The 21909-nt window shown below is 42.1% G+C and overlaps 1 protein-coding gene across 2 annotated transcripts in view; it reads left to right on the top strand.

Annotated features, from left to right (window-relative positions):
* ACSL4 (acyl-CoA synthetase long chain family member 4) overlaps positions 1-18526 on the top strand; it is a 46702-nt gene extending 28176 nt beyond the window's left edge. For both annotated transcript variants that reach the window (XM_081336691.1, XM_081336690.1), the window contains 12 exons: positions 63-172; positions 806-944; positions 2010-2160; positions 5195-5318; positions 5856-5927; positions 7338-7477; positions 8239-8411; positions 9108-9182; positions 11105-11296; positions 11630-11744; positions 12479-12636; positions 16467-18526. In XM_081336691.1, the coding sequence (XP_081192817.1) occupies positions 63-172; positions 806-944; positions 2010-2160; positions 5195-5318; positions 5856-5927; positions 7338-7477; positions 8239-8411; positions 9108-9182; positions 11105-11296; positions 11630-11744; positions 12479-12636; positions 16467-16624 (1607 nt within the window). In that variant the 3' untranslated portion in view covers positions 16625-18526. The remainder of the gene's footprint in view (positions 1-62; positions 173-805; positions 945-2009; positions 2161-5194; positions 5319-5855; positions 5928-7337; positions 7478-8238; positions 8412-9107; positions 9183-11104; positions 11297-11629; positions 11745-12478; positions 12637-16466) is intronic.
* The last annotated feature ends 3383 nt before the right edge of the window (positions 18527-21909 follow it).

Here is a 21909-nt window from a genome sequence, read left to right as displayed (position 1 = left end):
GAAGGACTCAGGGCGGTGTACAGGGCAAGAGTAAACTTACTAACTTCTTGCCTTTTAAATAGTTGTTACACTATACGCAACCCTTGGAGAAGAGGCAGTAACCTATGGATTAAATGAATCTGAAGCATCGTTTTTAATCACCAGCTTAGATCTTTTGGAAGGCAAACTAAAGGTAAATCTTTTCGTCAACACAATAGTAAAATTAAATAAATTTCTAAGATCAAAACTGACTTTCTAAAAGATACTAGGGAATACTAATGGGGCCTAACATAATTTAATTGGTAAGGAAACAATCCCTACACTAGGTGGATTTTTTATATTTTGTTGTGAAACATATAGTATATTATTTTGATATACTGGTATTTGTACTGTATTGACTAAAGATTGACATTCTAAAGTTTACTAGGCTGAACCTTGAGTATAGTGGGAAGCTGTAGTCAGTGGTAATTTGCAATGAGACTATAAAATGTGTGTGGTCATAACAATTGTCAGAAAAGTGTCAGAAATTAATCATCACAGACATAATTTCCGTACTAAACATTGAAAACCAGCCATTTTCGTTTGCATGAAACTTCTTTGCTTTGGAAATGCTGTAGCTGTAACAGAAACAGAAAAACTCTATAAATAAGATTTCCCCATATTTTGGTGGTTTTTGAATAGTCAGAAATAGGAAGAATATATTTTTAAAACATTATTACAACAACGGACTTTCACAATCACAAGAAGTAGATGTTGGCATATGTCATACATTGCAAACTTTTGCTTGGGTTTATACAATCAACTCTCAACTGTTTTTGTTCCTCAGAATGTACTGTCAAAAATTCCCTGCCTCAAACACATCATTTATGTAGATAACAAGACCATCAATAAATCAGACTATCCTAAAGGGCTGGAGATTTATAACATGCAAGCAGTAGAAGAACTTGGAGCCAAACCAGAACATTGTAAGTAGACCGGCTGAAATCCTTTACCACAATCATGTTACGTGGGGTTTTTTTTCTTTTTCTTATATGACAAGCAACATTCTAAATCATTTGAATAAGCTCATCTTTAATTCGGCACAAGAGCACACTCCTTTCGACTTTGAGCAATCTTCAAGACTGCTTCTTCTTGCTTCACAATAAGTTCGCTTCTCTAAAAGTATGCTCTGGACTTGAAAGGGAGCTGAACCAGTCAAAAGGGCCTGGTCTGTTTGCTGCTGTGATGAGGACAGAATGTCATAACTCACAGGAAGAGTAGCTGTGGCTTTGGAAATTCCATCTCAAATCTCTGTTGAGAAAGAAAGTCCAGTGTGGCTACTAGCCTTCCGATGAGCAAGAGAAGAGATCTTAATCAGCAGCTTAAATTGTGCACGAGGCTGTGCCACGAGGGAATATATATAATCATTGTGTTTTGAGACTTTCTGGAATTAGAGGGTTCTTAAAACAAGGTGCATCACCACCGCCAACATCATGAGCTCATTTGCTAGCACTAGAAGTAAAAGTGCCAAATACAGTTTAAAATAAATAATAATAATAATAATAATAATAATAATAATAATAATAATAATAATAATAATAATCATAATCATAATAAGAAGAAGAAGAAGAAGAAGAAGAAGAAGTAGTAGTAGTCTTGGCTTTCGTCATTGCAGATTTTTAATAGGTGAAAAAGTTAGGGAAGAATCTTAAGCATTTTTCTCCACCGTCACAGTTGCTGTCCAACACAAACCAGAATGAGGTAATTGGCATAATGGTGTCATGACCGCACGGCCATCGTTTCAGTGCCTTGATTAGCTAGGCCTACATCTTCCTTTCTCAAAAGCGATCAGAATTTTTCCCCCTGTTGCCAACATTTTAGTGCAATATAGCCCGCAAGGCTTATCCCTGCTTGGTTTGCAAGTCTGTATGCACTTAACGCACTTTTACCAGTTTTTTCACAGTGTAAAACATTTTATTAGTTTTAGACTCAAGTTTTATTTTCTCCTCAATGTTGTAATCTGACCGTTTTGCCTTCTTATCTTTGTCTAGTAAGCATCCCTCCCTGCCGCCCTGTTCCTACAGACATGGCCCTAGTAATGTATACCAGCGGTTCCACAGGGAGGCCCAAAGGGGTCATGATGGTCCATAAAAACTTGATAGCTGGAATGACTGGACAGTGTGAGCGAATACCTGGCCTGGGGTAAGCAATTCCTGCCATTAAATACATGCACTTGTTTATAATTCGGTTCTTTCCACTAACAGGGCAGGTGGGCTGACATAGAGGCAACATGTCCATGGAGATTCTCAATCATCCAGGACATGGTTGTCCCAAAGATGCTTTTTCTAAAAGGCAACTGGATTTTCTTGTGTGTGTTTTTTTCCTTTGAAAATATTTCACTTCTCAACCAAGAAGTTAGTAGTTGAAACTGAAGAAGCTTCTTGGATTAGAAGCAAAACGTTTTCAAAGAAAAAAAACACAGTCTAGTTATTTGGAAAAAGCACCTTTGGGACAGCAGCTGACGGTCCACCAGATTAGAAACCCAAGACCTTCCATTCCCTGCTAAATCTTCCCTTCTGTGTGCTGCCGTCTCCAGCTACAGATGAGTCTGTAAACAGAATGAAGACACAGATTTTGAGCTGGCCCAGTTCTTTTATCATCCTTCCTTGATGCTTGGTAGTAACAGCTGTTTATGTTAAGAGATTAAATCAGGGATGGATATTGCCACGTTCCCAGGAATCTGTTGGACCCGTAAGAATGCCATCAGTCCTCCCTTTCCCATTGGTTTGGCATGGTAACGTCCCAAACATTGTGTCTCATGCAAGATCTTAGCCTATAGTTGCCAGATCTTCTGAGATTTTTGCCCAACTTGCATAATTTTGAGATTTTGGGGAAGCGGGCTTGGATTGTGGTTAGGACACAATAACATTGGGTACTAGGAGAATTATGTATTTCTGGATTAAGACCTTGCGTTCCTAATTGCAATAGCCTTAGCATTTAGGGGCCCTTGGTGCTCTCTGAGCTTGCTCATTACCCAAATTAAGTAACATCATCAGTGCTAGAAAGGAGGGCAGAGAAGGACTGTGGGGTCCTTGGTGCTCTTTGAGTTTGCTTGTTTTCTTGCAGACGTTTCATTACCCAACTAGGTAACATCATCAGTGCTAGAAGGGAGTGAGGTTTGTGGAGATGAAAGAGAAGAAGGGACTGTGGGGTCCTTGGTGCTCTGTAAGCTTGCTTGTTTTCTTGCAGACGTTTCATTACCTAAACTTAGGTAACTTCAGTGCTGATGATGTTCCTTAGTTTGGGTAACAAAACCTCTGCAAGGAAACAAGCATGCTCAGAGAGCACCAAGGATCCCTCATTTCAATCCTGAGTTACTGTCAGAATCCATTTATATCATATTCATAAATGTATGTTTAAAACATTATTCCATGGATTCTGCCATCTCCCGAAGAGGAGGGAAGGGATGTGTATTGAACCGGTATTATTTATTTTATTTATTTTATTTTAATCTAATCCCATTTATATCCCGCCCTTCTCTGAAGACTCAGGGCGGCTTACAATTTAAGCACAAACCAATGTGCTTAGCAATAGCCTTCATTCTATGTATACAGTATGCCTGCTTATTAGGGCTTCCCCCCCCCCAAGCCGCATTATTACAAAGTCAGCTTATTGCCCCCAACAATCTGGCTCCTCATTTTACCTACCTCGGAAATTAGGCATTTCAAAGGAAAAGAGAAGCGTTTTGAAGTGGGGAAACAAAAGGGGGGGCTACCATCTGGCTTGTGTCACGGAAGAGAGCAATAAACATAAAAGGTCCTAAGTTCCTTTTTCCCACAAGGGATGATACGAGGTAAATGATGGGGGACTGACCAAATGGGGTTAAGGGGGGGGTTGAACCGGGAACTCTTTATAAGGGTTTAGTTCGTGGAACAATATTAAGTCCTGTCTTGTATTCCTACAACCAAGCATGTCATAGTAAAGATTCGTTTTGGACTAGATTTGGCTCCAAGAGTTTTGTCTTCCTAAGACGTGGTTTGGGGTGGGTCCTGACAGTTACAAATATTCTCCTTTATTGGAGCCTTAGCAATGATCCATCCATGTTACCATCTTCCTTCCTTCCTTATATACACATCGCTATTGTATTTTATCCAGCTCATGCTAGAAATGTAGTGGTGCTCATCATAGCTATGAAGAATATATTCAGCTTGTTCAGAATCAATGACCTGTACCTTAACCATTGGTCTATAACAGGGGTAGGCAACCTTGGTCTTTTATGACTCGTGGACTTCAACTCCCGGAATTCCTGAGCCAGCCATAAACTTAAAGAGATTAGTCATCGAGATTAGAAATAAACAGATTTATAGTTATATTTATAATTATAAATTATATAATCTGGTTATATGTATAATTAGAAATAAATAGATTTATCTCAAAGAGATAATATGGTTTTCTGGCTTTGGAAACCTTATAGCTTACGCTCTTCTTGATGATTTGCTTCCCAAGATGGTTTTCCACTAATTGAGCAATCAAAACAATAAGGTTAATCTTTATAGGGTAAAGATAAGTCCTGTGTTTCTGCTGCTGCAAGTGAAACAGAAATATGCAGTTACACTGCTCAAGGAGCGGAACAAATGCTTCAGAGCTGTACTCTACTTTTATTGTTCGATTCAAGCAAATCCACAGTGGCCTTTCAAGTTTTTCTTAGGCCCGTTAGCTGTCCAAAAGTCAAGCAGAAAAAGCACTGATGTTCCTGACCGCTACAACCTGGAGGCTGGAGCGAATTAATATGTTTGTGCACAACTTATTTCTGGATTACCTGGTAGCGTCATGTCTTTTAAGCATGGCACAGAATTGCTTAACGTATAATCTATAGAAGTTTAAAACCAAAAATAAAATGAGCATTAGGGATGATAATGAATCATACTCAAGCCTGGCCACAGAATAATGTGGGATGTTAACATGTCAGAACAGCCAGGTGTATCTCAAGTATCTGGGAGACAAAAAGATGGAAGGATAAACCCTAAGCAAACCCCTCTTGAAAGGCCATTCTGTGTAGAAGGTAACATTTCTATAAGCACCATAGTAACTAGAAAGGACAGGTCTAAGCAGTGGTGGGATTCAGCCGGTTCGCACCCCTTCCATGAGTCATAAAAGAGCCGAGGTTGCCTACCCCTGGTTTAGACCAAGCTATCCCGACTGCCACATTGAAACCATTTTCATTTTTCTCCCTTAGACCAAACGACACATATATTGGCTACTTGCCTTTGGCTCATGTATTAGAGCTGACGGCAGAAATTTCCTGTATTACCTACGGCTGCAGGATTGGATATTCCTCTCCGCTCACCTTGTCAGACCAGGTAAGCCAATGGATGGAGCTGCTTTGTAAATTGTTTAGGGGGGAAAGTGTTCAGTTAATGGCAAACGTTGGATAGAACTTTGTGTGTTTGTTTATTCATCAATTTTTTATCCCCTACCAGGTGACTCTGCCCAGTTTCAACGTTACAAAACAAAGTTATAAAAAATTATTAAAATGTTTTAATGTTAAAACATTAAAAACTACACAGATTAAAATATTATTGTGTAGCCTTACAGTGAGAAGTAGTCTTAGAGCCAAAGTGACGTTGACAAATAAGGACATCTTAAAAATACTCTCCTGAAGTATTTTCTCGATTGCGGGTTTTCTGTTTTTTCCCCTCAGCTTTAAAATCTGATCAGCTCTTTGACCCTCGGGCAGTAAAATATGACAAACGCTCTACCTTTCATTCCTTTTGGCCTATTATTTCAGTTTGCAAAATTCAGTAGCCCTAAGCATCTTTCCATGGTTTTATTCTTCTGTGAAAATAATTGAAATTAAAATTGGGCTCTCGCTCTTTTTTTTTTACCCCTTCTTTCAGTCAAGCAAAATTAAAAAGGGAAGCAAAGGAGATTGCAGTGTTCTGAAGCCCACTTTGATGGCAGCTGTGCCAGTAAGTATCAGTAAGGACGAGATGCTTGTGAAACTCTTTGTGTATTTCACACTGGAAGTTTATTAAAAATGGTTTAAATGTTGACTTTTAAACTTCAAAAAGTACAGTAACTTATTTTTCCCAATTGGTTTATATAGATCACCCATCTTAGCCTCACAAGTGTAAAAAAAAAAAAGCGCAACCCTTTACGTCTTGCATCTTATAAAACCAGTTGCAGATATGCCTATATCTACAGCTTTGTTTGGTTGAAACAGCTGCTGGTGCTCATGTTTCAGAATATATATTTTGGAAATCTGTCTTTCTTTTTGTACACCTTGCCTCATCAAACCCTATTAAGCGCACCCAGTAGTTAGACAAAATCCAATTGGCTGCAAAAAATTTAATTTATTGGTGGGTGGGTGGGTGGGGGAAATCTAGCCTTGGTGGAGCAGTGGGCTAATGCCTCCTTAAGTAACACCAGCTGCCTGCAATTAAGTGCAGGTTCGAGTCCCACCAGGCTCAAGGTTGACTCAGCCTTCCATCCTTCCGAGGTAGGTAAAATGAGGACCCAGATTGTTGGGGGCAATAGGCTGACTTTGTAATAATGCCGCTGGGGTGTGTGTGTGAAAGCCCTAATAAGCAGGCATATACATAGAATGAAGGCTACTGCTAAGCTTGTAAGCCGCCCTGAGTCTTCGGAGAAGGGCGGGATATAAATGGAATTAAAATAAATAAATAAATAAATAAATAAATAAATAAATAAATAAATAAATAAATAAATAAATAAATAAATAAATAAATAAAATATAATTTGGCAAGACCACAGATCTTTAAAATATCTCAGTTTTGCCCTGAGAACCCCAGACTTTTGACCCATGCGATAGATTCCTGCCACCCTTTTGCTCACATGATTTTTTTGGGGGGGGGAATCAAAACATTCACAATCATTTTCTAAAATAGCCTTTATTTGTTTAATTAAATAGAGAAGAAACAAGCAAAAACAAAAATTCTCATACATGGGCATGACGCTATACAACAGTTTCAATAAAGCTGGCCATGCTACATTATAATCATCCATACATCATCTAAATGTAACTTTGGCATAGGTTGAAAGTAGCGTCAGATCGTCATTCGGCTGGTTAAATATGGCCACAGATTTATTTTTTATTCTGACAGCTCCTCATTAAAATAGCTCAAAACGAGAAGGGTGTTCAATATTTCCCTTGCTTTCCACCGAGTGCCTACGCAAATAACCCCCAGCTAAAATTGACTGCCAATAGATTAGCCTGATTACATATTAAGGGTTATACAACTAAGGAAATAGCTGTTTGAAATGGAATGAATTACTCCTTTCTTGTCACTGGTCTGGGCTGGTATAAGCCAGTTCAGGAATAAAATGTCTCTTAGCTGTTTCCTTTCAATTGTTCGTAGGAAATCATGGATCGAATTTATAAGAACGTCATGAGTAAAGTCCAGGAGATGAACTATTTCCAGAAAACTTTGTTCAAGATAGGATATGACTATAAATTGGAACAAATAAAAAGAGGTTACGACGCACCTCTCTGTAACTTGTAAGTACAGTTGACGTATTTTAATATTTGTGGCAGACATAGCTGAGGATTAAATTTGAGGGTGGGGGGAACCCTGGTTCAACCAGTTTGGATAAACTTTTGTCTAAATCCTAACCTTCCCTTCAGGAGTACATTCATTCATCATGGAAATCAGTGGCTCTTAAGTGTAGGTGGTTGAACTGCTTTTTAAATTGCTGCAGTGACATCACTTATCTTAGGGGTTTTTCTAAGGTAACCTTTGCCAGACTGCTATCGTTAATATATTAAGCACCAACTCCCAGAATCCCTGATCAATTACCATGCCATGAGGGGATTCTGAAAGTTGCAGTCCAGGTTATATGGAGGGCCTCAGGTTTATCCTTGAATTTTGCCACTCAACAAACCCTTGGGTGATTGTAGAATATCTAATCCTTTAAAAAAAATCCTGGAACTTCTGATGGGTATGTTGAAATCACCCTGACTTGTACAAAATCAGATTTGAACTAGAGTTCTCTGATCTGAAGGATAGCCATGTCTGTCATTTCGGGGGGGCGGGTTAGTCATTTCAATGAATCAGGTAAATCTGGGGCCTGGAGGTTGGAAAAAAACTGGTTCCTGTTCACTTCTGAACAGAGCAGAAAGCCAGTCTGACCTGTAACATTGGGCTGAATCCACAACAGGTGGATTAATAGGTATTACAGGGAGGGGCCGGTAATGGCTGTTTATAAATCCTCTTATTGTGCCCTTTCATTGTTATCATTGTGGATTCTTCTCCTTTTAAGACTGCTGTTTAAAAAAGTGAAGGCTCTGCTGGGAGGGAACGTACGTATGATGCTTTCTGGAGGGGCCCCTCTCTCACCTCAAACCCAGAGGTTCATGAACATCTGCTTCTGCTGCCCTGTTGGCCAAGGCTACGGCCTGACGGAAACCTGTGGAGCGGGCACCATTACTGAAGGTAAGGGTTTATGATTAGCTTTTTCTACCGTAAAGGTGTTTTGTGCGGAGCCCTCGGAAAACAGCCTGCAGGGCCATCTTTAATCTAGTCTGCACTTACATTAAAAGAACTTGAAAAGCATTTGTATAGAAGAGCAGGCAAAGCTGGGGCGTGGAGTTAAGCATCTCATCGGCTCAGAGTCCTTATGCTGCCAAAAACAGTGGGAAGTTCAAACCCCGCCCCCACCGCTTAAATTCCACTGACCCTTATCTGGCGCCGATTCAGATTTGAACTTTAGTGGACCAGATTCCTCGAGTGATCGATTTTCCGAACTGCAACTTGATGGTATGGTCCTGCTCTTTTGTGCCTGACGTTAATTTAGTCTGCAAAGGATCAGGACCACACATTAAGTTGCCGCTCAAGATTTATCGCTCAAGCCGAGACAGAAAAATCTAAACTTTGAAGACTAAATTGGTGCCAAATAAGGGTCAGCGTTTGTGGCCACGTAATAACTCTAAGCCAGGGGTCTTCAAACTTGGCCCTTTTATAACTTGTGGATGTCAAACTCCCAGAATTTTTCAGCCAGCCTGCCTGGCCAAGTTTGAAGACTCCTGCTCTAAGCTGATGACATGCTTAACTCGGCCCTCCGCTCTACCTGCTCTTCTCTTACAATTTGGTTCCTTTCTCACTCCTTGTTTCTTGATGTTTTCTCCCTAGTAACTGACTACAGTACCGGGAGAGTAGGAGCTCCTCTTATCTGCTGTGAGATTAAACTCAGGGACTGGAAAGAAGGTGAGAAAAATCCCATTATTCTAATAGACTTTAATCTGTTTCCATGGCTGAAATAGGAGTAGAATATCCGAGTTGGAAGGGACCTTGGAGGTCTTCTAGTCCAGCCCACTGCTCGAGCAGGAGACCCTATACCAGGGGTCGGCAACCTCGGCTCTTTTATGACTCGTGGACTTCAACTCCCAGAATTCCTGAGCCATCTATGCTGGCTCAGGAATTCTGGGAGTTGAAGTCCACGAGTCATAAAAGAGCCGAGGTTGCCGACCCCTGCCCTATACCATCCCAGACCCATGAAAGCCTCCAGTGATAAGCTTAAAACTATAATTTTTGTCTCTTAAATCCCTCCATATCAAATGTAGTTTACAATGTTCCTACATAAGAACAGTGACTGTGCTGTTACTCAAGAGAGATTGATTTAAAGTACAATTTTAGGAAGCATTTAAAAATAATGGACATAAATGCCATATCACAGGTAACCATTATAGATACAATTGCTTCCTATAAATGCAATTCTGCACTGAAGAAAAGAATCTGTAAACCACATTTTAATATAAATATCTAAATTGCTTTGGCATTAATATATTTCACTATTTATGTTGGGTGCAATACTGGGAGCATGATAAAAACAAGAGAAAGTATGCGCGTTTCACAGAAAATGTTTTCTTCTCTCAAAATATTGGTCAGAATGGATGGCATAAAGGTAGAACTTCCATAGAAATTAATTAGATTGCAAACAACGAGTATGTATCATGCCCTTGACAAACTAGATAAATGTATGCCTCTTGGAAAGTTATTCCATCTCTAGGTTTTTCTCAAGGCTTTTGACCCACCTCCAGCCATTTTTGTTTTTGGGATAGAAAAAACTCTCAGGCTTCCATATTCAAGATGGACAGTATTTAATATTTTATTGTTATGTATATGTAGGGGTGTGGGTCTATACATACGTTGTTATAGTATGTTTTAGGTGTGTGTCGTGTATGTGTTTCACTTTGAGAGCGAGCAACTAAATTTCATTTTTGATGTGTGCCGTTGTGCCCACAGTAAAAAAAAAATGACAATAAAGATTATCTTATCTTACCTAACAGCCCCATCTGGGAAAACTGATTATTTTTGGTCCAGGATCTCCCAGTTCCGAAACTCTTTTGCCCTTGTGGTGTACTTGTGAGACGAATCATATCCAGGGAGATCTCCCCATAGAAAATCACGAACCTTTAAAATCCCTTGGCTTAAGAGGCTGATGGCTAGAGATACATTTAACTTGTTTTGGTTAAACCAGTGGGTTTTTTTTAACATTGGCAACTTTTACAAGATGTGGACTTCAACTCCCAGAATAACACAGGCAGCATGGGAAGTCTGGGAGTTGAAGTCCACACCACGTAAAGTTGCCAATACTGAAAAACCCTTCTGATCTATTGGGTGAATCCATTTCCTAATAAATTGCATAAATATGCTGAGAGAAGTGGCGATCCAGTATTCGCTTGGCTCTGGGGGAAAAAACCCCTAAATTTCGTGGGATTTACCTCCGAATCAACTTGAAAGAGTTAGAATTGTTTGTGTCCCATACATGCCTCTGTATGTTGTAGATCAGAGATATTTCAACCGTGGCAACTTTTGAGACTTGTGGACTTCAACTCCCATGCTTGCTTCCAGCCCCATGCTGGCTAGGGAGTTGAAGTCCACAAGTCTTAACATTGCCAAGGTTGGACGCACCGGTTCTCGATTCAAAGGCTTTTTGGTTCCGAAACTTTGTGATCCTGGTTGGACCTAATGCATCGTTGCATTTTACTGCCCGTATGAATTTAGTAACCTAACATAATTAATCAGCACTACCCTGCTTTTCTTTCTTGATGACCATTTTGGTCAGATTTAAAGGAATCGTGTAGCCACTGGTTTGTTCTTTCTTTCTGCTTTTTTTTCCCCCCCAGGAGGTTACACAACAAGAGACTTGCCACACCCTAGGGGAGAGATTATAATTGGAGGGCCCAATGTCTCTATGGGATACTTCAGACATGATGAGAAAACAGCCGAAGATTTCATTGTCGATGGCAATGGCCAGAGATGGTTCTGTACTGGAGACATTGGGGAATTTCATTCTGACGGGTGCCTGCAAATCATAGGTAGGCACAATACTTTGTTTGCTCAGAAAGAAACCTGGCCCTGTTTTTATATTAGTAAGCTCTTCTAAGCATGCCGTGAATTATACACCTCACAGCCAAGTTGCCTTGTTTGTGTAAACGGTCTTCCCTTTTTGTAACACACATTTGCAAAGGTAAAAGATGTCATCTCAGCAATTGGTTTTGCGTGAGAACTGGCATCGTGGTCTCTTAAAATAAAATGTCTGGGGAATGCTGGCTTGTCACTGCCCAGAGGGTGCCTTCTGAGGGAAGGGGTGTTCCGTCGGAGGAGGACGGTTCTCTCAAACCCCAAACTGTGTTTGGTTGTTTCCCCAGATCGTAAAAAAGACTTGGTGAAGTTGCAAGCCGGAGAGTACGTCTCTCTTGGCAAAGTTGAGGCAGCCTTGAAAAACTGCCCCCTGATTGACAATATTTGTGCATATGCGAAAAGGTGAGTTTTACATATACGTGATCTTTCACACATGTTTGTGGGATATTTTTTTTAAAAACAAACAAACACAAAATCATCAACTTAACATCGAACAGGTTGGGAACTAAGAATCTCGCACTCCACTTTTCCAACACCGTTGCTCCAGCAGGATTCAAACGGCTGGAATTAGGTAGGCCCCTCCCAGCAGGCGTGATGCACATAACTCAGGGCTTCCCAACCTCTGCAGCTGAGGGATTCTGGGAGTTGAAGTGCAAGTATCTTGCTCAGGTTGGGAAGCATTGGGTGCTATAAAGTAGCCAAGAGAAGGTTGCCCTATATCAGAGGTCTTCAAACTTGGCCCTTTTATGACTTGTGGACTTCGACTCCCAGAATTCCTCAGCCAGGCACACGTGCCTGGCTGAGGAATTCTGGGAGTCAAAGTCCACAAGTCATAAAAGGGCCAAGTTTGAGGACCCCTGCCCTATATCTTGAGTGAGGGAGCTGACCAGCCTTCAGATGGTGCTGAACTGCGTGCCATAGTAAAGGATGGCCACTGTGAGAACATGGTTGGAGCAACATTTCTCAATTTCCGTTTTTGTTTTGAAGGAAATAAATTTAAAATATTTTTTTTTCCCCCAAAGACAGTTTCTCACAGAACCCCAGTTGAAAAAAGGTTGGGCTAGACTAGGGTAAAACATTTTGCTTAGTCGAATGTCACTAAAAACTAAATAGTGTTTTCTTGTGTTTCAATCTAGCAACCAGTCTTACGTTATCAGTTTTGTGGTTCCCAATCAGAAGAAACTAACGGCACTTGCGGAACAGAGGGGTATGTCTGACAGCTGGATCAACCTCTGTAACAATCCTATCATGGAGTCAGAAGTTCTGAAAGAGATTAAAGACATGGCTAACAAAAGTAAGCAAATGAAGATGCTTTTGTGAACCGTAGAGTGGTTGCAACTCATAATCTTATCTGCAACAGGTACTCTGCTCGAGTATCATGCAGTATCTTACTAATGATAGCAGAAATTGTTAAGAGCTTTTGCAAGCCAGTTCCCTTTCACTGCATTTTCCCCCTTGTTTTCAATCTCCCTAAGAGTATCTGTAAGGCAAGAAGAATTGTCAGAAAGATGGCTGAAGGCACTTGATCAAAGTTTCATCCTGGCTGGGTTTTGACCATGTGTTGATAGCTGCCATTCCAAAAGTCCTGTTCCATTCCTTTTCCCTTTAAAGATAGGGAAAGTTCAATGGAATCATGGCTATCTGCAGCAAACTGAGATTGCATTCCCATGAGCAGTGACATCATGTCAGTACACCTTATATGAAAGCCTCCCATACATATATCACAAGAGCGTGTACCAAAACAGTACAACCCATATCAATTATCCCCTGCGGACACCCAAATAAGAGAATTCAAAAATGTATAATTCCACTGCCCAGACTACTTTCTCATCCATTTTCAAAATTTCTTGCTTCCCAAAGATGGAGACATAGAAATCGGTCTGTATTTATTTAGCCCACTTCAGTTTTGGCAATTGTTCTTGCACAAGACTGTTCTATCAAGTCTCATCCTACTGCCCTTTACTTTCCTTGAAGGTACATGAAAATGTTGATTAATTTTGTTAATCCATACAAGCATTTTTGTACACAGTGTCAAGCCAAGAACCGTATGGTTAGATTAGAAGTGCCTGGATGTGAACGACAGCTGTATTTCCAATCTATGTTGTCTGGGAAAGCGAGCGATTTAAAGATTGCAAACCAAGTGGAATTGAAGTTGGGAAGCACCCAAGGAGGGATCAGTCGGAGCTACTCTAGGATCTCCGCGCAACAGTAAAACCAGCCCTCCCTGAATTCCTTGGAGTTTTTATCTCATTGTTTCCAAGAAAAGGCTGCTAGACTGGGGAGATTCCTGTATTATAGGCAGAACCTAATGAAGTAGTTAGTTCACACTTTGCACGTGTGGCCTGGTTGTTCGTGGGTGACAAATAACTTAACAATTCTAATTCCAAACATTGTATCTAATTACTCCTTCAAGGGGACAATCAGGCCCTGCTTCTTGCTACTTCTAATTTGTAAGAGGGATAAAGCTATGACTCCCCTGTGCAATTTCCAACCGCCTCTCCTTTTGCACTACGGCTGTTGCCGGGGTACAGCCTTGTTGCTTTGAAGTAGGAGACCCATAAAAACTCAGTGAGGAGTCCTAAAATAGTTTCAGCGTAATTTTACGAACAAAGCGAGCCGCCTTCTGATCCCCAAATGAAGAGGGGGGGGGGAAAAAACCAGGTTCAGTGCCCAGGATCTTGCCTCTTACGTACCATACCGGTCCCTGTCGCTACAGCGTTCCATTTCTTAGAAAGAGCAGGGCAGGCCCTTTTGTGACGGCCTTCGAAAAGATTAACTGCACAGGGCCCAGCCTGCTTTGTATGGAATGGTATGCCATAGCACAGCGTTTCTCGACCTCAGAATTGCCAAGCTGGCTAGGAATTTAGGGAGATGAAGTTTCCCCCCCCCACACACACACACACACACACCTCTTAGGAGTAGCCGAGGTTGGGAAACACTGCTGTAGCACCTGGGCCTGACGAGCTAGGTACTGTAGCTTCGTTGAGCAAGCTCGCTGAGCTTCTTCGTACGTGACCTCCGTTCAAAGCCTGGTGCTGTGAAAGAAAAGGAGATGAGACTTATCGCAAAACAAACAGATTTTTTTTCCAATAACGCAAAAAAAAAAATTCTGACCAATTTAAGCCCCCACCCCCTCCTCAAGTATTAAGGAAATATTTGCCATGTATTGAGGACTCAAAAGACAGGCAACCCTAGAACAGATTCAGGGAAGTGTTTTCCCAGATAGGAAATGGCCTTGTGAAGCTGCATTTGTTCTTCTCCTGCCATCTGCTGGCCATTGGGAAGAATCCTCTTGGGGAAAGACCAAGAGCCCACCAGGGTCTCTTATTAACAACGGTTCATTTAGCGACTGTTCAAGGGGACAACGTCGTTAAGAAAAAAGTGATTTATGCCTGTTTTTCACATTTGCAACCGTCGCAGCCCTCCCCGTGGTCACGTGATGAAAAATTCAGACGCTTGGCAACTTGACTCACATTTATGACGGTTGCAGGGTCTCAGACTCTGGCACCGGGATCCCCTTCTCGTGACAAGCAAAGTCAGTGAGGAAGCCAGATTCACACTAGCAAGCGTGTTACCAAGTTAACAAACCGCGGAGCGATTCCCTTAACAACTGTGGCAAGAAAGATGGTAAAACGGGCCCAAATTCATTTAACAACTGTCTCACTTAGCAACAGAAATGTTGGGCTCTATCATGGCTGCAAGTTGAGGGCTGCCTGCATTTAGCTGTGAAGTGTGAGGGGGGGGTCCTCCGTGCTCTCCAAGCTGGGTTGTTTTCCTGCAGGCCTTTCATTACCCAAACTAGGTGCCGTCATCAGCGCTCACTTGATTTGGAGCGTGCACGTTGTGTTGGTGTGACATCTCTGCCAGGCATACAGATAGCCTTATTATCAGGGATCCTCAAACCTGGCCGCTTGAAGACTTGTGGACTTCAACTCCCAGAATTCCCCAGCCAACCAGCCATGACTGGTTGAAGTCCACAAGTCTTAAACTGGCCAAGTTTGAGGACCCCTGCCTTGTATCTTTATTTGAAATGTTTTCTGGCTAGAAGTCCAGTAGGCTTCAGTAGCGGTGGAAGCGTGCCTAGAAATACAGGTACTCAACGTACGACTACAGTAAGGACCCAAAAATTTTTTTTTGGCATTGAGTGGTACAGTCATTAAGTGAGGCATCACATAATCCCCACCCAATTTTAGGACCTTTTTTCTGTGAACACGAAGCAAGATAACGCTCGACTGAGATCTGTGGTCTTCCCTGCCGCCTTCCCCATGTGGCTTTGCTTGCAAAGGGTGATCACATGACCTCAGGACGTTGCAGCTGTCGTGAAGGCATGATGGTGGCCAAAGGCCTGAATGGCGATCTTGGCACCCCAGGGATCCCATGATGGTTGGAATTGTGAGGACCAAGTCGTAAGTCACCATCGTAACTTTGAGCAGTCACTGAACGAAGGGTTGTAAGTTGGGGAGTCCCTGTAACAGAAAAACGAGACTCTTCAGAGTTTAGGTCTCAATGGCTCACTATCTCTGCCCATCTGGCAATGAAAGGTAATCGCGGAGTTCTGGATTCTGGATGTTTTAAGTCGTCCTTTCCAAGGGAGATCTGGATGGTCCCTAGCCAGTAGGAGTCCTACAGAACTGTTCCTGTCAAATTAGACTAGAAGAACAGAGTTGTAAGAGACCTTGGAGGTCTTCTAGTCCACCTCCCACCCCTGCTCAGACAAAGGGTTGTCCAAACTCTTCTTAAAAACCTCCAGGGTTGGAGCATTCACAACTTCTGGAATCAAGTTGTTCCGTTGGTTCATTGGTCTCACCGTTTGAAAATTTCTCCCGTGCTTCAAGATTGCTTCTCTCTCCTTGTGTAGTTTCCCTTCATTGCTTCTTGTCCTGCCTTCAGGTGCTTTGGAGAATAGGTTGATTTTTTCCCCCCCACTCTTCATTGACCCCCTCTTCTTTGTGGCTAAAAAAACCCTTTTTGAACAGGGAAAAAAACAACCCAGGCCTGGTGCATTCACGTATAAATGAATGACGCTTGTAGGTTGTGTCCATCTGCCTGGCTCCTCTCTCTCTTCCAGTTCTGATCTCTGTTTTCTTCTCCTCCACCCCTCACCCTCCTCCCTTGCTTTTTCAGTGAAGCTGGAAAGATTTGAAGTGCCCATCAAAGTCCGTCTGAGTCCGGAGCCTTGGACTCCCGAGACAGGCTTAGTCACCGATGCTTTCAAGCTGAAAAGGAAGGAGTTGAAGAACCATTACCTCAATGACATCGAGCGGATGTACGGAGGGAAATAAGCCCCCCCCCCCAGCCTCCCTGCGTCAGAAAGCGTGCGTCGTTTCTTCTGGAGTCGAGCGGTTGCGTTTCCAAACGAAAACGGCGTTTCATACAACAGTTGCAGCATTTACTCCCGGTTACCCAGAAGGAACGGCTGCGCTGGCTTTCTGCCCTGCAGTTTTCCAAGATGCTGTCGAAAAGACTTGACCCACTGCCAGAGTTTCATTAGAGCATTTCCAGTTCCAAATGGCTATGTTCGTATGGAATCTCCCTCACTGGATAAACCAATATTTCTATCTTTCTATTCCGGCTTCCTCTCTGATTCGGAAGCAGTTAGATCACCTGGGCTGAGTCCAGGGCGATGTTTTCGAAACGGATGAAAGCTAGCTGGTTGAGAAGGCAACACGGAAGAGGCGTTGTAAGGGTGGTGGGCTAGAACCGAGTCTCTCCAGAACGCTGCTCCAGAAATGGCTCTCTCTCAGGTCCTTTGCAAAATTGCTCGATTGAAGGTGACTCGTCCTCGGTGGCACAAAAAGATGAGGAGGGGTTTCTCTTGTGAAAACGGTACTCTCACCCAGCCGTAAACTGACACTCCAACGCAACAAATAACGCCCAATGTGCCAAGTTATTCCTTTTCCGCAGTTCAGTGCTCAGCGGCACCATCCTGCCTGTCTCTGCCATGAAATTATTCCTTGCATTTTCTGATTTTTATTTTTAAATTGCTCATTCCGCAAAAAGGCGCCATAGGCAGTTGGACGTAGTTTCCACTGCTCAAGAGAAAACCCCTGGTACTTGTAAAAGTCACATTTGCTGCTGCATTGAAAAGAAGAAGGGGGGGGGGGGAGAAACCCGCTTTCACTGCCACTTGGTGAGCCCGGATGGATTCTCTCGTATTTATTTATTTTTTCTCTCTCTCAAATTGTTGTGTTCCATACAAAAAGAGGAAAGAGATGGTTGGTAGTATGAAAACATTTAGGGTGCCTAAAAAAAGAAAAGAGAAGAGAAAGAAACGTATCCTCACAGCCGAGCAGAGGTAAATTAAGACATTCCAATCAAAACATTTCAAGCCGTCTTTTGGAAGAAGACAAGTGGATGACTTTGGCCATGTCTAGCATCAGTTTGGCTTGTACGAAGAACGCTGGCATTACTGTCACGATTATGCCGGCCTCTTTTCCGATCATTTATTTTGCACTCACTACCTTTAAAATATATATCTATCAGTGGAACAAAAGAAATCCTGTGGCTACTCTATGTCCTGTCTGCTTTTGCAGAGTGTTCTGCTTTTCGGAATATATGCACCGCTTTCCTCTAAGCACACCCACACCACAGATAAAATATTTGGTTATTGTTGGTGGTTGTTTTTTAAATTTTAAAAGGGACATTTTAATTTATTTTTGACTATATCACATAAAACAAAATCTTAAAACGAGTTTCTCTTCTAGGCGAGTGATGGACGTGGCCTCGGGAACTTTGTGTTTTAAAATGCTTGCAAAGGGAAAGCTTTTTGTCTGCTATTTTTATTTAAAAACTGGAAATCCTCGATGTACGGAGGGTGGGAGGGAGCAGCAGTCTCCTCTGCATTGGTGTGGGCATTATTCCACAGAATGTCTTTTGTGCACTACTCCTAGTAGTTCACACTTGAAATGAAAACTTGAGAAGAACGTGGCAACTATGGGATGCTGTTCTCCTGTGCACTTTTGATCTGTTTCTGTATGTGGCTTCCATTTTTGTACAGATGTGGCTCTCGGTTGCATTGTGTTAACCTTTTGGTGGCTCCAGAGTATTTATGAAATAGATTTTCTTTTATTCGTTATACTTTCATGTGTATATTACGGTTAAAAAGAAAAAAATAATTGGATATTGTTTGGAGAATGAAGGAGTTTTGTATACGATGTCCAATACACAACGATTTTAAAACACAACTTGGGAAAGGTTTTCCTTTTGCGAGCTATGTGTGCGGGTGAGCCAGTTTCTAGAGCAGCAACAGATTATTAAATCCTGGTTTATTCTTACTGCCTGATCAGAATCGGTTGTGCGTGTGGACCAAGTTTTAAGCCGTGGGGAATATTTCTGACGTAGCTTCCGGGCATGCTTATCCCCTCCTATTGACTGAAAATAGAAACATTCAGAACAGTTTGGTTGAACAGCAAGTAAATATAGTCATGGGCCCAGAAAAATGCCTCTTAAGAGCACAAACACAAATCCTTATTTACAGAAACAACAAATGCTGTAGGAGTTTTTCAGATGGGGGTAAAACTGATGTACAAAGATATTTTGATTGAAAACATAACGAAAGGTTAATCTGCCCATATGCACAGGAAATGGATATATGGAGAGGAAACGCCTAATGTGTGATTTTAGCCACTCACAGTTACTTTATAGCAGGGGTCTTCAAACTTGGCCCTTTGATGACTTGTGGACTTCAACTCCCAGAATTCCTCAGCCAGGCACGTGTGCCTGGCTGAGGAATTCTGGGGGTTGAAGTCCACAAGTCATCAAAGGGCCAAGTTTGAAGACCCCTGCTCGAGATGCATTAAGTCTACCTCTGACCCGTGAGACCTTTTCCGGTTTCAGAGGAGATGGAGGTGCTCTTGTAACAAACTTTCCAAGATGGCAGATGACTGAACCTGCTGCAGAAGGTCAACAAAACATTTTTTTTCCCTTCTCTTCATTCACATGGTCGTTAAGGCTGTAATTTTCCAGGATTTTTCCAAGCCTAAGTGTGTGTTGTTCGTAAGTGAGAGTACTCTATATTGCTGTCCCGTGAATAAGTTACTCCTTACTATGGAGACGTTTTTCTAGAACTGGGAAACACATCTCTGCATACCACGAGGCTTGCCTTTCACCCTCGTATCAGAACAAATTAATATTACACTCTCTTACCTAGAGATGCTAAGAGACAACTAGAACGAGGAAGTGGTCTTCTAGGGAAGCCAGAACGGATTTCAACTTCGAAGCCAAGTTAGAACTCCTTCATTTTTCAGCAAGGTCAACAAAGCACCGTATCTTGAGGAAGTTTGTTGGATGTCTCCTCCCTTAACTAGTTTCTCGGGTAAGCAGGAATAAGGATCTAACTATAATATGTAGACATTTGTAATTCTAAAATGATGGGCACAGCAATAAACTTATTTGCTCAGATTCACTAAGCCTGGCAGAAATGACTCCACTGGCCATACTTTTTATTTTGATGCCACCATTATCCCAAACGCCAACTTTATAAGAGCTGTGGAGGCACAGTGGTTAGAAGGCAGTATTGCAAGCTAACTGCTGGCCGCCGTTCGATCCTGATGGGCTCAAGGTTGATTCAACCTTCCATCCTTCTGAAGTCGGTAAAATGAGGATCCAGATTGTTGTGGGCAAATATTCTGACCACTTAAGAGAGGACTGTGAAGCACTATGAAGCAGTATATAAATCTAAGTGCTATTTTCATCATATGCAGAGTTAAAATATACAGTTAGACCAGAATCAGACCTGGTACTCTTTGCAGCTTGACTAAAACAGAAAACAGAACGGATCTAGGATAATCTTAAAGGCCCAAAAGTTACTTTCTGGGGCCATCTTAACAGACCTTTTGATTCACCAAAGACGAAAAATAAGCCAAGGGCTTTTAAAGCTCTCTGTAATTGTGCTGTGGAAAATGGCAGCATTGAGTTTTCAGCAGCGCAACGTTGGAATAAAAATAAAAGTGGAAATGAGGGTATTTAATGTTTCAGAAGCCTCACTCCTCCCAAAGAACTATGCCTGAAGCATCTAAAGTAAGATTTCCTTGCTTGCCTTCAACTTTTGTCAACATGTCCTTGGCTCATGTCTATTTTTGCTGTAAACAAGGTCTCATCTCTAAAATCTACAGCTAATGACGCAATCCTGCCTGCACCTAAGGCATCCAGAGTTGAAAAATACCTAGAAGCCTGCTGAGCCAATTCTGGCATTGAAGCATCATCCATCTCCATCACCCAATGTGGAAACCGCTTCAGGCTTGGTTGCTGTTTTGCAAGCCGGACAAAATAAAAACCCCACAATTACGTGTCCTGATTTGGCTCAAGAAATAATGTGGTTCCTTACAAGAAACAGATTCCAGCATGTTTGCAGCCTAGGCCTTTTTTGGTCATTCTGGGTTACTTGTTTTGAACTGTTACTTGTTTTGAACTCTGAACTGGTTGATGGAGAGCAGATCAAGCTGACCTGTTTTTCTTCTATCATGTGCTCAAAATTCCAGCTCCCATCTACCCACAGACAGGTCCAAAAAAAAAAAAGTTTCCCAAAGAAAATAATGGGGATATTACACATTTACATCTGTAAAATGAAAGCCACTATTTTCTGTTGAAGAGTAATGTCATCCAAAGGTTTGGTGGCTCTTTCCTGCATTGTTTCTCAACTCCAGGCAGCCCTCTCCAACTTTTATTGCTCTCTGGTTATATTAGGCCTACAACTCTCAATATCCCTGGGCCAGAGCTGGTCTGCAGGTTCCCATCTAACCATGACTAAATAGGCAGTACGTGAAACAGCCCTGACATAAGTTTGATGGCTATCAATAAAACGGATAAACGTGAAGCACAATCCTTACTATGTTTAATAGCATTTACTATCTTTTAAAAAAATGCTGAAGTGGACACTATGCCAGAGGTCCCCAACTTTTTGGGCACCAGGGGTCTGTTCCGTGGAGAGGTTTTTCTGTGGACCGGAGGGGGTGCGGTTTTGTGTGCTGCCTGCATCCCACGGATGGGGCTTTGCTTGCTTGTGCAGACCGGTTGCTGGCATGCCGCGGACCAGTACCAGTCCACAGACCGGGGTTGGGGACCCCTGCACTATGCAACTTTGGCCCACATAAACCTGTAACTGCCACTAAATTAAAATTCTAAGAACATGATCTTAGTAAATCGCCACATCAGGTCCTGAGAAATAAAGGCAAAGATGCCAAATTCAGAAACTCCACTTGAAGAGTATAAGAAGCTGATAAAAATATGGCACTGAAGAATCCGTTAAGCCTTACTTTCCAACACTAGGTAAAGGTAAAGGTTCCCCTGCACATGTGTGCTAGTCGTTTCTGACTCTAGGTGCTCATCTCCGTTTCAAAGCCGAAGAGCCAGCGCTTGTCCGAGGACGTCTCCGTGGTCATGTGGCCGGCATGACTAGACGCCAAAGGTGCACAGAACGCTGTTACCTTCCCACCGTAGGGGTCCCTATTTTTCTACTTGCATTTTTACGTGCTTTCGAACTGCTAGGTGGGCAGAAGCTGGGACGAGTAACAGGCGCTCACTGTGCTACGCGGCACTCGGGATTCGACCCGCCAAACTGCCGACCTTC

Source organism: Vipera berus, assembly GCF_964194415.1.
Source record: "Vipera berus genome assembly, chromosome: 11".
NCBI lineage: Eukaryota > Metazoa > Chordata > Lepidosauria > Squamata > Viperidae > Vipera > Vipera berus.
The sequence above is the reverse complement of the archived record's forward strand: the minus strand, read 5'-3'. Positions and strand labels throughout refer to the sequence as shown.